At 45.2% G+C, this 20,442-nt stretch overlaps 1 protein-coding gene across 2 annotated transcripts in view; it reads right to left on the reverse strand.

Moving 5' to 3' along the window:
* Positions 1-6,640: 6,640 nt before the first annotated feature.
* LOC126237454 (dehydrogenase/reductase SDR family member 11-like) overlaps positions 6,641-20,442 on the reverse strand; it is a 421,354-nt gene continuing 407,552 nt past the window's right edge. For both annotated transcript variants that reach the window (XM_049947588.1, XM_049947587.1), the window contains exon 6: positions 6,641-6,814. In XM_049947588.1, coding sequence (XP_049803545.1) covers positions 6,773-6,814 — 42 coding nt within the window. In that variant the 3' untranslated portion in view covers positions 6,641-6,772. The remainder of the gene's footprint in view (positions 6,815-20,442) is intronic.

Below are 20,442 nucleotides of genomic sequence, written 5' to 3' on the forward strand. Positions count from 1 at the left end.
CTTTCTTTTATTTCCATCATTGCTTCCTCGATGTACAGATTGAAGAGTAGGGGCGAAAGGCTACAGCCTTGTCTTACCCCCTTCTTAATACGAGCGCTTCGTTCTTGATCGTCCACACTTATTATTCCCTCTTGGTTGTTGTACATATTGTATATGACCCGTCTCTCCCTATAGCTTTCCCCTACTTTTTTCAGAATCTCGAACAGCTTGCACCATTTTATATTGTCGAACGCTTTTTCCAGGTCGACAAATCCTATGAAAGTGTCTTGATTTTTCTTTAGCCTTGCTTCCATTATTAGCCGTAACGTCAGAATTGCCTCTATCGTCCCTTTACTTTTCCTAAAGCCAAACTGATCGTCACCTAGCGCATTCTCAATTTTCTTTTCCATTCTTCTGTATATTATTCTTGTAAGCAGCTTCGATGCATGAGCTGTTAAGCTGATTCTGCGATAATTCTCGCACTTGTAGGCTCTTGCCGTCTTCGGAATTGTGTGGATGATGCTTTTCCGAAAGTCAGATGGTATGTCGCCAGATTCATATATTCTACACACCAACGTGAATAGTCGTTTTGTTGCCACTTTCCCTAATGATTTTAGAAATTCTGATGGAATGTTATCCATCCCTTCTGCCTTATTTGACCGTAAGTCCTCCAAATCTCTTTTAAATTCCGATTCTGATACTGGATCCCCTATCTCTTCTAAATCGACTCCTGTTTCTTCTTCTATCACATCAGACAAATCTTCACCCTCATAGAGGCTTTCAATGTATTCTTTCCACCTATCTGCTCTCTCCTCTGCATTTAACAGTGGAATTCCCGTTGCACTCTTAATGTTACCACCGTTGCTTTTAATGTCACCAAAGGTTGTTTTGACTTTCCTGTATGCTGAGTCTGTCCTTCCGACAATCATATCTTTTTCGATGTCTTCACATTTTTCCTGCAGCCATTTCGTCTTAGCTTCCTATTTATTTCATTCCTCAGCGACTTGTATTTCTGTATTCCTGATTTTCCCGGAACATGTTTGTACTTCCTCCTTTCATCAATCAACTGAAGTATTTCTTCTGTTACCCATGGTTTCTTCGCAGCTATCTTCTTTGTACCTATGTTTTCCCCCCCAACTTCTGTGATGGCCCTTTTTAGAGATGTTCATTCCTCTTCAACTGTACTGCCTACTGCACTATTCCTTATCGCTGTATCTATAGCATTAGAGAACTTCAAACGTATCTCGTCATTCCTTAGTACTTCCGTATCCCACTTCTTTGCGTATTGATTCTTCCTGACTAATGTCTTGAACTTCAGCCTACTCTTCATCACTACTATATTGTGATCTGAGTTTATATTTGTTCCTGGGTACGCCTTACAGTCCAGTATCTGATTTCGGAATCTCTGTCTGACCATGATGTAATCTAATTGAAATCTTCCCGTATCTCCCGGCCTTTTCCAAGTATACCTCCTCCTCTTGTGATTCTTGAACAGAGTATTCGCTATTACTAGCTGAAACTTGTTACAGAACCCAATTAGTCTTTCTCTTCTTTCATTCCTTGTCCCAAGCCCATATTCTCCTGTAACCTTTTCTTCTACTCCTTCCCCTACAACTGCATTCCAGTCGCCCATGACTATTAGATTTTCGTCCCCCTTTACATACTGCATTACCCTTTCAATATCCTCATACACTTTCTCTATCTGTTCATCTTCAGCTTGCGACGTCGGCATGTATACCTGAACTATCGTTGTCGGTGTTGGTCTGCTGTCGATTCTGATTAGAACAACCCGGTCACTGAACTGTTCACAGTAACACACCCTCGGCCCTACCTTCCTATTCATAACGAATCCTACACCTGTTATACCATTTTCTGCTGCTGTTGATATTACCTGATACTCATCTGACCAGAAATCCTAGTCTTCCTTCCACTTCACTTCACTGACCCCTACTATATCTAGATTGAGCCTTTGCATTTCCCTTTTCAGATTTTCTAGTTCCCCTACCACGTTCAAGCTTCTGACATTCCACACCCCGACTCGTAGAACGTTATCCTTTCGTTGATTATTCAATCTTTTTCTCATGGTAACCTCCCCCTCGGCAGTCCCCTCCCGGAGATCCGAATGGGGGACTATTCTGGAATCTTTTGCCAATGGAGAGATCATCATGACACTTCTTCAATTACAGGCCACGTGTCCTGTGGATACACGTTACGTGTCTTTAATGCAGTGGTTTCCATTGCCTTCTGCATCCTCATGTCGTTGATCATTGCTGATTCTTCCGCCTTTAGGGGCAATTTCCCACCCCTAGGACAAGAGAGTGCCCTGAACCTCTATCCGCTCCACCGCCCTCTTTGACAAGGCCGTTGGCAGAATGAGGCTGACTTCTTATGCCGGAAGTCTTCGGCCGCCAATGCTGATTATTTAGGCAGTGGCGGGGATCGAACACGTTTTGATTATGAATCAAAGACGCTACTCCTAGACCACGGGTACCTCACACACTACGAAACCCGTATTCTCCAACAGATTTAAGATTTATTAACATCACGGCGAGAAACAGGTGTGCCCGTCATGACCGAACCAAATTGATAGGGACAGTCATTGTAAATCTCTGCCTTTCTTTTCAGCTTCATCTCAGAAACCTGGGAATGGAGCAAGAGAGCTAATCTCTCGCAACTCATGACTGGCGCCGGAGGATTGCAGCTGTAAGTTTTTTTTTTCAATCGTTTGATTCTTTGTACTAAAAGGTGAAGTGGGCTGTTTGGGATGGGATGTATTGCAAAACATATTTATAGCATTTTAAATTTGTTTCCAGCAAAATATTGGGAAGCGTAAGATGTAAAATCTTATGTGTGTGTGTGTGTTTGTGTGTGTGTGTGTGTGTGTGTGTGTGTGTGTGTGAGAGAGAGAGAGAGAGAGAGAGAGAGAGAGAGAGAGAGAGAGAGAGAGCAAAACTGACTATTTGATCGACATATTCAGCGAACTTGGAGCGTTAATGAAACTATTTGCTCAACATACTCTGTGAACTTGGAGACTTAATGGTCTCTTTTATGTTTCATTTTCTCTTCCAAATGGTTCATCGGACTGATCTCGATTCGCCCTGTTGTAGAATCTTTTCAGTCAAATGCCGGATGACTTAGAGGTCGGACGGAGAAATTCCTTAAACGGGATTGAATGGGAGGGGATTTGCTGTTCCTTCACTTGCCAGACAAAACCAAGAGAAACTTCCTGAAAACCTTGATCACAAACCAAGAGTGGAGATACTTTTAATTTACTTATTTTACATGTAGGTTACCTGTAACTTGTACACAAACCAGACTTTGGTTGTAAGAGACAGCGGACCCGATAGGAAGACAGTACTTCAGCAAAGGTGCTAGGCAGGGTTGTAGCCTATCCCGTATGTTATGCTATCCGAACATTAAGAGAGCAGTAAAAGATACGAAGGAGAAATTTGGAAAGGGTTTTAAAGTTCAGGTAAATGAAGAAAAAACTCTAATTTCGCAGATGAAGTTGTAATTATGTCACAGACGGCAAAGGGCATGGAGCTTTGGAGAGAGGTCGTAAAAAGAATATCAACAAACGTGAATTAAGACTAATTGAATTAAGTGGACTTAAATCAGACGATGCTGACGGAATTAGATTGCGATATATGACAGAAAAAATATAAGGGCGGCAAATAACTGACGATGGCCGAGGTAGAACGAATATAAAATGTGGACTGGAAGTAGTAACAAAGGCGTTTCAGCGAAGGATAAATTTGTTAATATCGAACGTGGAAAGTGACGGGAAGTATTTTTTTGAAGGTATCTGCCTGGAAGAAGTGAAATGTGGACCATTAACTGTTCAGATGAGAAAAGAAAAGAAACTTTTTAAACGTGGTGCTGCAGAAGGACATTGAATATTGGACGGATGAATCCGATAACTTATGAAAAAGTACTGAAGCAAGTGGCGAGAAAAGAAATTTGAGGCACAACTTGGATCAGTTGATAGGACATCCTGAAGCATCAAGGAATTGTCAGTTTGGTGGTGGAGACGTGCGTGCGTTGTAAGGAAGCCCAGACGGATGGTTGATTACTCGAAGGAAGGTCAAGTAATGTGGGTTCCTGTACTTACAAAGAGATGAACAGGCTGGCACAGGTTAGAGTGGCGAGAAGAGCTGCATCAAAACAGTCTTCAGACTAGAGACCATAGCAACTCGTGGATAAAAAAAATTATCAAGTACCTAGTATGGGTTTGAATATGTGTGCATGTGTAAAAAGTACTCAGTTCGTGTATTTTACCTACTTGTGCAGCAGAAGTTTGAGCTAAACTGGTAGCCACATTTTAGAAGGTCGCGGGTTCGAAACCTGCCTCGGGCTTGTATGTGTGTGATGTCCTTAGGTTAGTTAGGTTTAAGTAGTTCTAAGTCTAGGGAACTGATGACCTCAGATGTTAAGTCCCATACTGCTCAGAGCCAATTGAACCATTTTTTTAGAAGATTCTACGAAATATCACTTGCGAGGTGTTTCACTGCGGTTATCGTTGTGAACCTAGCATGTCAACATAAACTGGAACCACTTGTTTCAGAAACCTTAGTTGTCGTCTTACATGTCTCCCGACAATAAACATTTTTGGGGCCAATGGTGAGCCATCTTATAAGATTTACCTGAGAGAGAAAGAAAGTCCAGTATACCCTAAGCACTAAATTCGTCGATTTACTACATCCTCTTGCTTTGGAAAAAGGTCGAATGACTTATATTATCAAACACAAAGTTCAAAATCGCATGTAGCAAACGAACATCCTGAAATACACATTTCTCAGTTACTTAGCTTCGCATATTTTACCACCTGACTTCACAGTTATACGAGAACTGAAACATTTGAAAGGATACTTTCAGGGTGTATAGGGAACAAGAGCAGTCCTACCACACTTCCTTGGGGCACTACTGGCGATACCTATGACGATACCTTCGTTTCAGTCACCGTCCACGACAACTTATAGGGTTCTGTTACTTAAAACGTCTTCGAGCCACTCACTTACATGAGAATCCATTCTGCGCGCTTGGACATTCGTTAACAGTTTGCAGTGGAGAGGGTGCATCAAAAAGAATAATCGGATTTGGTACGACTATATTTCTGAAACTAATAAACATATACAATGAATTTTGTTTTTTGTTGGACGAGAAACTCAAAAAGCTTTTTCATACCTTTTCATAGGTGTTCAATACGTCTCCTTGAGATGCATGGCATATGTCAATGCGGTAATCAAATTGTTGCCACACTGCAGCGAGCTTTTCTTGAGTTACAGCTTCCACAGTTGCTGCAACGCGATATCTCAGCTCATTCATTGTTGTTGGTAACGGAGGCACATAAACAGAGTCTCTTATAAACCCTCACAAGAAATAATCACATATAGTCAGGTCTGGTGACCTTGGAGACCAGTGACGTAAGGCTGAATCATTTGGTCCAGTGCGATCGATCCACCGTTCAGTAATCCCTTGATTTAAAAATTCCGCACATCCAGATGCCAGTGTGGCGGTGCCCCATCCTGTTGGTAAATGAAGTCGTTCGAATCAGTCTCTGTGGTCTCGCGGTTCTAGGCGCGCAGTCCGGAACCGTGCGACTGCTACGGTCGCAGGTTCGAATCCTGCCTCGGGCATGGATGTGTGTGATGTCCTTAGGTTAGTTAGGTTTAAGTAGTTCTAAGTTCTAGGGGACTGATGACCACAGCAGTTGAGTCCCATAGTGCTCAGAGCCATTTGAACCATTTTTTTGAATCAGTCTCTAAGTGTGGGAAAAGAAAGTTCTCAAGCATATCGAGATATGTACTTCCTGTAACAGTGTTCTCGGCAAAGAAATATGGACCATACACGTTTACCCGTGAAATTGCACAAAACACGTTAAATTTTGGAGAGTCCCTCTCATGTTGTACAACTTCATGTGATTGTTCCGTACCTCATATTCTCACATTATGACGGTTCATCTTTCCATTTAAATGGAATGTTGCCTCGTCGCTAAAGACTATGCATGGAAGAAAACTGTCATCCTCGATCTTGCCAAGAACGAATTTACAGAACTCCACAAGTAGTTTGTCACATTCATGAAGAGATTGCAGTAGCTGAATTTTGTATGGTCTCACGTGTAAATGAGGACGCGACACACGCCAGACGCACACCGGGAGCATGTGGAGTTGTCGAGCTGCACGGGGAACGGATTTCTGCGGACTCATTGTGAAACTATGGCGGATGCGTTCGACGTCTGCGTCAGACAGTCGGTGACGGCCCGGCGATTTGCCTTCACACAAACAACCTGTTTCTCGGAATTGTTCATGTCATCGTCTTATGCTCTGTGCTGTAGGAGGATCCACACCACACCTAGTACAAAGGTGACGCTGAACAATCATTACTGCCCGCACTGCGCAAAATACAGAAGACAAAACACTTTCTGTTGTCCCGATACCATTTTTACTTGAACTGAAGTGGCTGCGCACTGCTGCTACCTAGGGGGAACTGTGTAAAACTCGAGAGTTTGCTCTTTCCAACAGCACGTTGTTCATGCACATGTCTCAAATAACACAATAGTTATGATTTTTTTAAATCGGTTGATTCTTTTTGATACAATCTCATATCACATGTTGTTTCATAGGAACTGTGGCTGGGTGTAAAAGATATAAAAACACAGACATACTATTTAATAAGGGACTTTTTATTCTATAAAACATTTCCAGTCATACGATAGTAACACAGCAGTACTGTTCTCGCATCAGCACATTTGTTAGAGAAATCTTTTGCAGATAGATATAGGATCCACTGTAACTTAGTCCGGTTGGCCAGTTGGCATCACAATTATAACGTGTACCTGCAACAAAAGTTTACATTGGTATTAAGAACTTGCAAATAACTGAGCTGCATATTTTTGTTTTTCTACATGATGGATTAATTCTCTGTGAGGATGCCTCACCTCGCTCCCACCATCATTTAGCGCGGACATAGTAAAGACGATGCTAGGACTCATTTCTCAACACAGTCCTACACTACAGGCCACTAAAATTGCTACATCAAAAAGATGACGTGCTACAGACGCGAAGTTTAACCGACAGGAAGAAGATGCTGTGATATGCAAATGATCAGCTTTTCAGAGCATTCACACAAGGTAGGCACCGGTGGCGACACCTACAACGTGCTGACATGAGGAAAGTTTCCAACCGATTTCTCATACACAAACAGCAGTTGACCAGCGTTGCCTGGTGAAACGTTGTTGTGATGCCTCGTGTAAGGAGGAGAAATGCGTACTATAACGTTTCCGACTTTGATAAAGGTCTAATTGTAGCCTATCGCGATTGCGGTTTATCGTGTCGCGACATTGCTGCTCGCGTTGGTCGAGATCCAATGGCTGTTAGCAGAATATGGAATCGGTGGGTTCAGGAGGGTAATACCGAACGCCGTGCTGGATCCCAACGGCCTCGTATCACTAGCAGTCGAGATGACAGGCATCTTATCCGCATGGCTGTAGCGGATCGTGCAGCCACGTCTCGATCCCTGAGTCACCAGATGAGGACGTTTGCAAGACAACAACCATCTGCACGAACAGTTCGACGACGTTTGCAGCAGCATGGACTATCAGGTCGGACACCATGGCTGCGGTTACCCTTGACGCTGCATCACAGACAGGAGCGCCTGCTACGGTGTACTCAACGACGAACCTGGGTGCAAAATGGCAAAACGTCATTTTTTCAGATGAATCCAGGTTCTGTTTACAGCATCATGATGGTCGCATCTGTGTTTGGCGACATCGCGGTGAACGCACATTGGAAACGTGTATTCGTCATCCCTATACTGGCGTATCACCCGGCGTGATGGTATGGGATGCCATTGGTTACACGTCTCGGTCACCTCTTGTTCGCATTGACGTCACTTTGAACAGTGGACGTTACATTTCAGATGTGTTACGACCCGTGGCTCTTCCCTTCATTCGATCCCTGCGAAACCCTACATTTCAGCAGGATAATGCATGACCGCATGTTGCAGGTCCTGTACGGGCCTTTCTGGATTCAGAAAACGTTCGGCTGGTGCCCTGGCCAGCACATTCTCCAGATCTGTCACCAACTGAAAACGTCTGGTCAATGGTGGCTGAGCAACTGGCTCTTCACAATACGCCAGTCACTACTCTTGATGAACTGTGGTATCGTGTTGAAGCTGCATGGGCAGCTGTACCTGTACACGTCATCGAAGCTCTGTTTGACTCAATGCCCAGGCGTATCAAGGCCGTTATTACGGCCAGAGGTGGTTGTTCTGGGTACTGATTTCTCAGGATCTATGCACCCAAATTGCGTGAAAATGTAATCACATATCAGTTCTAGTAAAATATATTTGACCAATGAATACCCGTTTATCATCTGCATTTCTTCTTGGTGTAGCAATTTTAATGGCCAATAGTGTATTTTGTTAAAAATACCTTCAATTAAGTTAAATTGATCCCTTTATCTATGGAATCCACTCAATAAATCGTGTTTCTGTTCATTAAGTTGTCGAGGGTATATGACAGCATTCTCAATAAGAAATATTCCTCCAACGTTTCGACCACAGTTCCAAATGGTTTTCCTCAGGATGTTTTGCTTACTGAAGGAACTAAAACATCTTGAAGTAAACAAAACGTCCTGAGGAACGCTATTTGCAACAGTGGCCGAAAAGTTTGAGGAATTTTGCATACTTCGATCAAATATCCTGAAAATTGAATTTTCTCATTACGAGAATATTGAATGGCGATCTGTTGTAATTGTTAAAACTCACTCAAAAGCCAAGATAGCATCAATATTTTTTATTCAAGACAACCGGTTTCAACCGTCTTTGCTGTCATCTCACATCTTAAACACATGTAGAAAAACATGTTCATTTTACGCTGAACCTTATGCACAAGATGTCAAGTGGAAACCTAAGCATATTATAAACGTTTTTCACCGCTAAAGTATTTAAAAACACGAAGTACCTTGTCCAAAACGCCATGTTCATATACATATTGTTCACAGATGCTTGTTATATGAGACAAATGCGGTACACATCTGTTTACGTGTACAGGACACGTGTGGCTTTTGAATGGATTTTAACAATAGCCTGAAGAATTTTATGGACAGTGACAACTGCCACGGAAGCCTAAGTTTACATTACACCACTTTCCTCTCCACATGGTCTACACAGATACTGTGCAAATCACGTTTAAGTACCTGGCAGAGGGTGGAGATGTTGAAATGCGTAAATCTTTTCTGGACTATATTATCTCATTTTATTCCTTTTTTGTAAGTCATTTTCGCATCTGAAGCATTCTTGTGCCAATTAAATATATCAATGCTAATTACGAATTGCTTCAGCGATAGCAACGATTAAGCCATAACGTCCCGTTTTAGTATTCTTTCCACAGAGGGTAAGCAATTCGGGTGAAATTTTTCTGTGGCTGTATATGTCGCATAATAATCTCGGGAAGGGACAGGGATGGTTCGGTGAGTACAGGCTAGTAGGGTAGTGGGTCAGTCCCGTTTCTAAGAGGAGTGCCGCCAAAGGCCAATGGGCTATGTGTAGGCCAGATAGACCGTCGTCTCTTTTTGAATAAGCCAGATACCGACTGGCAATAGATGCAGTAGCTTGCTCTGAATACGGTGAGCTGCACAGTATGAGGGTCCATCGAATACACCTTTAAACGCCGGTATATGCAGCCATGAGGAAATCTTGCCCCTGTACAGAATACTGCAAATTTTCGCAAGCTAAAACACTGGTCTAGACAGTTAGTTTGCTGTGGTCGGTTGCCTTCCTAGAAAGTGGTAGAGTGGGGTGCCATTCGCAGATAAAAATGTCTTTTTTGTGAGAAAAGAAATAAACGATTCGCATTAGAGATCCTTTTCTCGTTTGTTGAGGTGACGCGTCGCCACCCGAACATTCTTTCCTCACAGGGTAAGCGTCCTCTCATGTTGTAGGAAGCGCAGGAAGGAACTCTATTAGCTGCCCCTAAAACTTTATCCGAGAGTGGGAGATAACAGGCCGCTTTCTAAGAATTACAAACATGGAAGAACCACGGATTGACTGAAATAATTACGTCTGTGAAGTAGTGTGTTGATAAAATATTGATATATCGAAATAACAACTTCTTTTCACCACAATATCGACAGACGTATACTATACTTTTACCCACGATATATCGATACATAGATATCAAAATGGGAATATGGCGTGCCAATATTTTTATTATGTACTATATTTTTTTCATAATTTTCGGTACATATTTGAAGCTGATCTTTTGAAATTGTAGTAGAACATAACTTTGCTTTCACTGTATGGAGGAGTCTTACTGCTTTTTGGGCTTTCATCACGTCGAATCTTTTCTTTGACTGTTTGAAGCAAGTTATTGTGGTACAAAAGAAGAAGTCAGATTGCACTGAGGGGTTGGCGGTTTCAATGGAATCACAAGTTTTGTGATCTGAAGAAACAGCACACCAGTTACGTTAAAAACAAATTTTTTTCGCAAATGGTATGCTATTTCTCCACATAGGCATTCTTCAAAAACAGTGATGAACAAAATTCTAAATGACAAGAGTGGTCTTTGAAGTGGGCGGAGAGGTGTGAGGGGAAATGTTGACGTAATCGGCGCTCGGCGATACCAGCAGAAACTGCAATATTTAGCTTCACCACATAGTTTTGAAACTGCAACTGCTAAGTCGCTGGTGTTGGCAGATATGAAAAAAAAGGAACATGGAAACCGACATGAAGCTTTCCGGACATATCCGATATGTGACGAAACCGAACGACGGCCCCATCGGACACCTTCTATTGTGCCGCTTACACGCAGTTACCATTGTTAGCGAAGTGATTATCACCAAATGGAACGTGCGTAGTTTTCCTTTCAGTTCTAGCTCTAAGAGGGACAGGCAGGCTGCTACTTTGTTCATATACAGAATATCTAATAATAAATCAATACGTAACATACAGCTCTAAAATCGGCAGTATATTTACAATGTGAAGCCGATATTTTTATGGGTCGGCACGTATATATTTTACTGTCGATATACTGATATGTCGATACTTTTTCTCAATACATCGTGAGCCGATAGTGATATCTACTTCAAATATCGATATATCTTATACCAGATATTTTTAACAATATTGACAGCCCTACTGTGAAGAGTGGAAATTTTGCACTGAACTTTGAGGAACGGTGTTTGTGGAAACACAAGCTGTTGTGGTGGCAGAAGAGCCAACACCGTGTTACTAGTGGAGGCCGAAATGGACGCGTTTCGGCTCACGCAGGCTGGCGTGGGGAGGGAAGAACTATACTGACGTGAGGTCTGGAACATGACAAGGAATTAGAATTCAGAAAGCGGACGTAATTAGTTTGATACTTAACTTTAATCCATTAATGATGAACGTCGCCCTTGACGGTACATGATTCACAAGATTATCTGTTCAGAATGCATTCTTGAAGATGAATATGGCGCCTTGCTAGGTCGTAGCAAATGACGTAGCTGAAGGCTATGCTAAACTGTCGTCTCTGCAAATGAGAGCGTATGTAGACAGTGAACCATCGCTAGCAAAGTCGGCTGTACAGTTGGGGCGAGTGCTAGGGAGTCTCTCTAGACTACACTTGCCGTGTGGCGGCGCTCGGTCTGCAATCACTGATAGTGGCGACACGCGGGTCCGACGTATACTAACGGACCGCGGCCGATTTAAAGGTTACCACCTAGCAAGTGTTGTGTCTGGCGGTGACACCACACAAGCCATTCGCTGGCTCTGATGAAACTTGTCCTGGGCGGGAGGGGGGGGGGGGGGGGGGGGCAGGAAGAGAAGATTAGTGTTTAACGTCGTATCGACAGCTAGGTCATTAGAGACGGAGCACAAGCTCAGATAAGGGAAGGATGGAGAAGGAAAGCAGCAGCGATTTTTCGAAAGAACCATCGCGGCATTTGCCTTAAGCAGTTTGCGCTGCCCCTCTCGGGCCTGTGGAGGGAGTTTAGTTTTGTTACGAACATATTCACTGGTCATAAATTGGTTCAAATGGCTCTGAGCACTATGGGACTTAACTTCTGAGGTCAGCAGTCCCCTAGAACTTCGAACCACTTAAACCTAACTAACCTAAGGACATCACACACATCCATGGCCGAGGCAGGATTCGAACCTGAGACCGTAGCGGTCGTGCGGCTCCAGATTTTAGCGCCTAGAACCGCTCGGCCACTCTGGCCGGCTAACTGGGCATAATTTAGTGGAGCCTTGCTGTTGGCGGAAGCAGAGGGGAGACATCTCTGCCGAGGCACTCTGGTTCGAGAGTTGGGAGTAGGCACTGGGGACTCAGCTCTGGTAGAGGACACTGCTCTGCAGCTACTGTTCAGGCGTCCGATTGGAGACGCCTTACTTCTGAGCCTCAAGACGACGTCCAGCAGCCAATCTGTCGGCAGTCGCCCACACTTCTCCATTTTGCAGCTCAAGTAATGGTGAGAGTCTTCGGCGTAGGCGACCGAGAATGAGAGTTGTCAATTGTTCGGTAGGTGAGTGGTTTTCACTAAGTTATAAACTCTTTATCTCGATACTTTTGATTAGGCCTTCCAAGGCTCATCAGCGACACAGTTAGTTATGGTAGTTGCTTATGACATCCTATGTCTTGTGTAACGTCGGAGCAATCACTGTGGGGACACTGTGACCGTTTCTTTTTGTCAGTGATTTGTAAGATGTCTATTATTCCCTCCTTCTTGTTCCGAGCTGATTTTTTCTAGTGTATCAGTCATTAGTTTACACTGCTCGTTATCAGTTTTATTATTTGCTCTATATATTATTCCTGTTGACGTCATTTTGTCGGAAAATTCGTATTATGTATTTGTTGCAGAGGTTTGTAATAAAACATTGAAGGAGTGTGCAAAAAGGGGACAGAAGCTCACAATGTGGATGCCAGAGTGTCTGCTGAAGTGTCGGAAGTAGGCGTTAACGCTTGGTCCGATTCTTCCGCACTTAAAGATGTTCAGCTGAGCTAGCTCAGTAAGTCACAAGCAAATCCAGTTGACGGGCAAGCTACAGTCGACACGGTGCTCAAGGCTGTTGAGGAAATTGGACAAAAAATGTGCCACGACGTAAGCAAGCGGTATAAAGAGATGGCGGATGAAGTGAGAAAAGAGATGTTGGCTGGACAGGAGGCGCGGTCAGTGGATGTTGCGCTCCAACTGGAGCAGGTTCCGATAAGACAGTAGCAGATCAGAGGGATAGAAATCCGGCGAGGGGAGAGGTCTCACGAGGAAGTTTCAGGGCGAAACAGCAATAACGGATGAGTGACGAGAGTAATCAAGATCAGGAAAGATTCGAGGAGAGAGAGCAACAATGTTAAATGGACAGTCAAGGTCTGTGAATAATGACAGTAGCTGGCGTGTAATAACGGCAGACAAGTTAGGAGACTCTACAGCGGAGAGTTAAGGACGGTAGAAGAAAAGGAGACAGAACAGAATAAGGTAAGCAATGATGAATTTTAGCCTGAAGTAGTTGTGGCACTGCAGCAAGCAAACTGTAGCGTTGCTTGCGCAGTTTCGGATGGAACCAACAGGAAAAACGCAGCTTCGAATCGTGATGACAATACTCAACTGAGTACGTGATTTCCCACTCCAGCAAGGGAGTTTGGAGATGATAAAATAGTGGCGAGTGGATCGGAAGATGTGTCGTCTTCAGTTACGAATGATGACGGAAATTTAACGTCTGGTGTGCTAGCTGCAAGCAGTACCGAGAGAAGCTCGCGTGAGCAGATGTTGGACATGCGCAAAGCGAGGTACGAGGGTTGCCCAGAAAGTACTACACCGATTTTTTTCTCAGCCGAAAACATTGCTACGAGTGCGAAACCTTACGTGTGAATACACTCCTGGAAATGGAAAAAAGAACACATTGACACCGGTGTGTCAGACCCACCATACTTGCTCCGGACACTTCGAGAGGGCTGTACAAGCAATGATCACACGCACGGCACAGCGGACACACCAGGAACCGCGGTGTTGGCCGTCGAATGGCGCTAGCTGCGCAGCATTTGTGCACCGCCGCCGTCAGTGTCAGCCAGTTTGCCTTTAACACTGGTAGCACGCCGCGACAGCGTGGACGTGAACCGTATGTGCAGTTGACGGACTTTGAGCGAGGGAGTATAGTGGGCATGCGGGAGGCCGGGTGGACGTACCGCCGAATTGCTCAACACGTGGGGCGTGAGGTCTCCACAGTACATCGATGTTGTCGCCAGTGGTCGGCGGAAGGTGCACGTGCCCGTCGACCTGGGACCGGACCGCAGCGACACACGGATGCACGCCAAGACCGTAGGATCCTACGCAGTGCCGTAGGGGACCGCACCGCCACTTCCCAGCAAATTAGGGACACTGTTGCTCCTGGGGTATCGGCGAGGACCATTCGTAACCGTCTCTATGAAGCTGGGCTACGGTCCCGCACACCGTTAGGCCGTCTTCCGCTCACGCCCCAACATCGTGCAGCCCGCCTCCAGTGGTGTCGCGACAGGCGTGAATGGAGGGACGAATGGAGACGTGTCGTCTTCAGCGATGAGAGTCGCTTCTGCCTTGGTGCCAATGATGGTCGTATGCGTGTTTGGCGCCGTGCAGGTGAGCGCCACAGTCAGGACTGCATACGACCGAGGCACACAGGGCCAACACCCGGCATCATGGTGTGGGGAGCGATCTCCTACACTGGCCGTACACCACTGGTGATCGTCGAGGGGACACTGAATAGTGCACGGTACTTCCAAACCGTCATCGAACCCATCGTTCTACCATTCCTAGACCGGCAAGGGAACTTGCTGTTCCAACAGGACAATGCGCGTCCGCATGTATCCCGTGCCACCCAAAGTGCTCTAGAAGGTGTAAGTCAACTACCCTGGCCAGCAAGATCTCCGGATCTGTCCCCCATTGAGCATGTTTGGGACTGGATGAAGCGTCGTCTCACGCGGTCTGCACGTCCAGCACGAACGCTGGTCCAACTGAGGCGCCAGGTGGAAATGGCATGGCAAGCCGTTCCACAGGACTACATGCAGCATCTCTACGATCGTCTCCATGGGAGAATAGCAGCCTGCATTGCTGCGAAAGGTGGATATACACTGTACTAGTGCCGACATTGTGCATGCTCTGTTGCCTGTGTCTATGTGCCTGTGGTTCTGTCAGTGTGATCATGTGATGTATCTGACCCCAGGAATGTGTCAATAAAGTTTCCCCTTCCTGGGACAATGAATTCACGGTGTTCTTATTTCAATTTCCAGGAGTGTATTTTTAGTCTCCTGAGTGAGCGCGCCAAGTTTCAGTTACTTCCGGCAGATAGCGTAGCTACAGGACAGTTTCTAAATGGCGCCTGTAGGTGATGGTACGTTACAAGCAACGTGCCGTCATTCAATTTCTCACCGCACAGAAGGAAATTGTGGGGAATATTCACAAACGTTTGTGCAAAGTGTTCCGGCGTAACGAAAGCGCCGGCACGAAGTTGAAGAACGCAAGAGCAGAGAAGGCTGTGAGACAACGTCAGCCAATAGCCCGCTGACTAGGACCACACCACGACGGCAGCGGCCTCAATACGAAGAGAATACAAGGACCTCTCCTGCCAGCCTTGTGGACAGTAGAAGACGGACACTAGTAGAAACATTGTACATAGCAAAGAACACTGATTATTTGCATGTCGCCCATCGCATGCGACACGTTCTTGTAAACCAAAGTTAAGTACTGTCAATCTGCTTTATTGTAATAAACCATTAATGTGATTTGCTTGAATTTGTATAGCTAGCCGGCCGATGTGGCCGAGCAGTTCTAGGCGCTTCAGTCTGGAACTGCGCGACCGCTACGGTCGCAGGTTCGAATCCTGCCTCGGGCATGGATTTGTGTGATGTCCTTAGGTTAGTTAGGTTTAAGTAGTTCTAAGTTCTAGGGGACTGATGACCACAGATGTTAAGTCCCATAGTGCTCAGAGCCGTTTGAACCATTTTGTATAGCTATCCGAGAAAGCAGCATCCTTTAGGCACCCTATAAGTGATGAGTGGGCAGGATCCCACACAAAGTTTATGGAGCAAGCATCCTCCGTCGACAGAAGTACATTTAGTTGCTGGGCACGGAGGGTGACGTCATCAGGAGGCTGTTCGACGGAGCTCCACGGCCGAGCCGAGTGGCCGCGCGGTTTGAGGCGCGATGTCACGGACTGCGCGGCCACTCCCGCCTCTGGATCAAGTCCTGCATCGGGCATGGGTGTGTGTTGTATTCTTAGCATAAGATAGTGTGATTAGCGTTTAAGTCTAGGGACGATGAACGCAGCAGTTTGTTCCCTTAGAAATTCACACAAATTGGAACATTTTTTGGAGCTCCACGACTTGCAGCGGTCGGGGAGACCATCCACGGCTGTCACACCTGACATGTTGCGGCGGGATGATGTTGTTTGGGACAGTAAGGGATGCCATTCATTGTAGACATTTTGAGCACGATGAGGAGCCGATTCAGACAGTGAGGCACTGGCTCCACCAACAGGACAAGGATTGGTACTGACAGGGAGGAAGGCCATAGAACGTAGAAAAATAGGGTGTATAGATAAAACACCATTCTTTCGTGTCTGCAATTCTCATTATGTTCAATAAAGAATTGCTGGAGGAAAAAAAAATCGGTGCATTACTTTCTGGGCAACCCTCGTAGTTCCAATCGCAGGCGATGTTAGCAATGACCCGGTTGTTGCCACCGGCGATCATAATCTATTTGTCCCTAGCATTGACACAGAAGGGATGATTCTGGTGAACCTGTTACAAAGTGGAGCTTACTAGGAGCGAGACAGTGCTGAGTAATTTGTTTGAAAATTAGGTATTAATTACTGCCAGCATACAGAGGTCGCCCTGACGGGATGTAGATACAGTCATGGTCGGAACGAGTTCGTGTGGGAGTATGATGTGCAAAGTAGATAATGTGTGGGACGATGTTAAGGTCAGTGGTGACATAATTGTTGATACTGATCACAGTCGCATTCTAGCCCCCTACACAATGAAGGTTATGGTAGCAGCGAGTCCTTCCGACCATGCTGAAAAGACGCACAAAATCGATAAGAATAAGTTTCTGGTAACGATTCATGTTTCCGAGGCGACTGGGAAGACATCGCCAACAAGGGAGAGTCAGTGGTGACGAGTAAGAAAGTTTTGTTTCCACTCGGCAGATCCACAGTGATCGGCAGGAAGGGCAACATTAAGTAGGAAAAGTATCAAACAGAGTGGTATGAACTCTTGGTGCGATATGTAGTATCTAGTAAGGATATGGGGTGTGAGAATAAGTTTCGGAGTGAACCATAGTGGCAAAAGAAATTCTTTGTGCCGAGAGGAGGTGACTTTTGGTGTAGAAGGGCCTGAACAGTTGTTCATCGAAGTGTGCAATGGACTCAGTTGGGAGCAGGTGAGGCTCGAGCACAACTAATGATCAGGTCTCAGAGACTCCTGGCGAGTTGTTGTACTTAGTTTAATGATAACTGTTTGTCCATTACTGTCTGTTTGCTAGATGTAAGGGGTATTGTAGTTAGTTTATTATCGGGGTAGTAGATGTCTGCTGTAACGTACGTAAAATTTTGAAGCTACATAGCATGAGTAGGGAAGAGTTGCAAAGGAAAAGAATGGGTGAATTGTTTCAAATGGCTCTGTGCACTATGGGACTCAACTGCTGAGGTCATTAGTCCCCTAGAACTTAGAACTAGTTAAACCGAACTAACCTAAGGACATCACAAACATCCATGCCCGAGGCAGGATTCGAACCTGCGACCGTAGCGGTCTTGCGGTTCCAGACTGCAGCGCCTTTTTAACCGCACGGCCACTTCGGCCGGCCGGTGAATTGTTTGTTCCAGGCTGTGGCAATACTATAAGACCGTTTTGAGAAGGAGGAGGTATCTGTGTCGTGGCTATACAGGGTGTTTCAGAAGTGATGACCAATAGTTCACACATGGAAAGTACAGGCCAAAAGTAACTAAAAAGCTCCAATAGACGTGCGTCCGAAAATCAACCGTTGCCGAGGTTTCGCATTAATTCGACGCAAATCAACCGTTGCCGAGGTTTCGCATTAATTCGACGCAAATCAACCGTTGCCGGGGTTTCGCATTAATTCGATGGAAATCGACTGTTGCCGAGGTTTCGCATTAATTCGAATTGGGAAGCAACTGTAAACGCCCCTGGATACCGCGGTATTTACGTTGGTATCTCAAGGTTTGGGCTCGATTATCTGTTTGTTTACGTACGCGTAATTGCTTACCCTTTCCCTCCGTGCACTGTGCCGTACCTCCTCACAGTCAGTTACGAACGTGAATGCACCATGGACAGAGGTTACACCAATGAAAAGTACACTGACATGCACTTCATGTACGGCAAAGGGAATGGCAGTGCCTTTGAGGCTGCACGATTGTATGAAGAATCTTTTCGTCTCCGCAGGCAGCCCGACAGGTGTATATTTAGTCGGTTACATCAGCGCCTTAGGGAAACCGGGAGCTTCGCACACCGTGTCGACCCAGATCCATAACACCCGATGTTGAGGGAAGGGTGCTACACACTGTACACGAACGTACGAGTACTTCAACAAGGAGGATTGCTACCCAAGAACGTGTCCTGAGTCACAGCAGTGTGTAGCGATTTTTACATCGGGAAGTACTCTATCCACATGCCCGCCAGGACAGCCGAGAGCGCAAAAAACTCTACCAATATTTGACGTTGACAACACCTTTAGTTCCACTGACGTCTAGTGTGAGTCAGCCTAAGGGAGGATCAACAACAAGAAATCCGCTACAAAACGTGACTGTGCGTGACGTAAAGGGTTGGATTTCCACGTTAGCGGGTGACGACCCTGTACTCCTTCTCCATCCCTCTCAAAACATTGACCATCGTCAAAGTAAAGTCGAAACTCCCTCTCCTCCTAACGCACTCCCCCCCCTCTCTCTCTCTCCCCACCACACCGCTAACGAGACAAATTACGTTGCCGTCCGGTTGTGTTCCGTAGGCGGCCTATATGAAAATCGCCACTTGAAATCATGGAGGCTTCTCTCCATGCTTGAAATGCATTTGTAGAACGTTTTGACCTTCCGTTCTGTGAATCGACCTGTATAAAGCCTGAGCATAGTGTAGTAACTTCGTGCTTTGTTTTTTGTCTTTGCTGAGTTGCTAAAGAACAAATGGGATTGTAGGGATTTAGGTAAGTTCAATCAATGGTTTGTAAGTAAAACCAAGTATTTGCGTCTCTGAGTGGTTTTCGATATTGCACTGTGTATGACGTTGCGAATTGAAAACGATGGCTGGTGAAGTTGTTGTGGATGCATTACCATACATTGACCAAGGTTACGATGAACCTGGGGTGCGAGAAGCTGCTCTGGCCATGGTTGAAGAAGAAACAAGGCGTTATAGACCTACGAAAAATTATTTAGAACATCTACCGCCGTTGAATTTGACAGCTTTTGAGACAGAAATAATGCGAAATGAATTTGAGAGGATGCAGCAACGCCTTCCAATGGATGTTTTGAGTATGAAGCGTTACGAACTTCCACCACCTCCTGCTGGTAAGATGACTGATATAGCTGCATGGACAGAGTGTGTTGAAAATTCCATGGCACAGTTAGAGCACCAAGCAACAAGAATTTGTAATTTGGAACTGATGGTGGAATATGGTTGTGAAGCTTGGAAGGCCTATTTGGAGACTTTGGTTCAGTTAGTTACACAGGCGCAGAAACAATTGCAGAGCATGAGGAAGCAAATTCAAGAGATTAACTGGCAGCGAAAAAACATGCAAACTCAAGGTGGTGAAAAACTGAGGCAGCTTGAAGCACAGTGGGTAGGCCTTGTGAGTAAAAACTATGAAATAGAACAAGCATGTGCACAATTAGAAAAGGAAGTGGAAAAAGTGAGGCCAAAGAAAACAGAAACTAACAATGCATGAAGTTTTGCTACGACTTTGTATTAAAAAGAATTTGATTTACTGTAACAATATATTTATTGCATAAATGGTATGTTCTGTATATTACATATGTACAGCAGTAAAATCACGTGAAACATTAAAAAAAAAAGAAAAGAGCGCTAACGCGCTGCTTCCTGGACTCAGGTAGGGGCGCTGGCCACGGGTCGAATCCACCCGGCGGATTAACGACGACGGCCGGTTTGCCGGCCAGCCTGGATGTGGTTTTTAGGCGGTTTTCCACATCCTACTAGGTGAATACCGGACTGGTCCCCACGTCCCTCCACAGTTCCACGACTCGCATTTGAAACACATTCACTCTATTTTACGATTTACTCTAGACGCAGACAGCTGGGGTACACTAATTCCGTCTCTGGGGGTATGGGGTGGCGGCAGGAAGGGCATCCGGGCACCCTTTACAATTAACCATGCCAAATCCGTACTTAGCCGTACCGACCCTACGCACAATGCGGGATAAAAGCGGTAACGAAAGAAAGTACTCTATCCATATCATCTCCAGAGAGTGCAAGCCCTCAACAGTGCGGACTTCCCT

The sequence above is a fragment of the Schistocerca nitens genome, chromosome 2, assembly GCF_023898315.1.
Source record: "Schistocerca nitens isolate TAMUIC-IGC-003100 chromosome 2, iqSchNite1.1, whole genome shotgun sequence".
Taxonomy (NCBI): Eukaryota; Metazoa; Arthropoda; class Insecta; order Orthoptera; family Acrididae; genus Schistocerca; species Schistocerca nitens.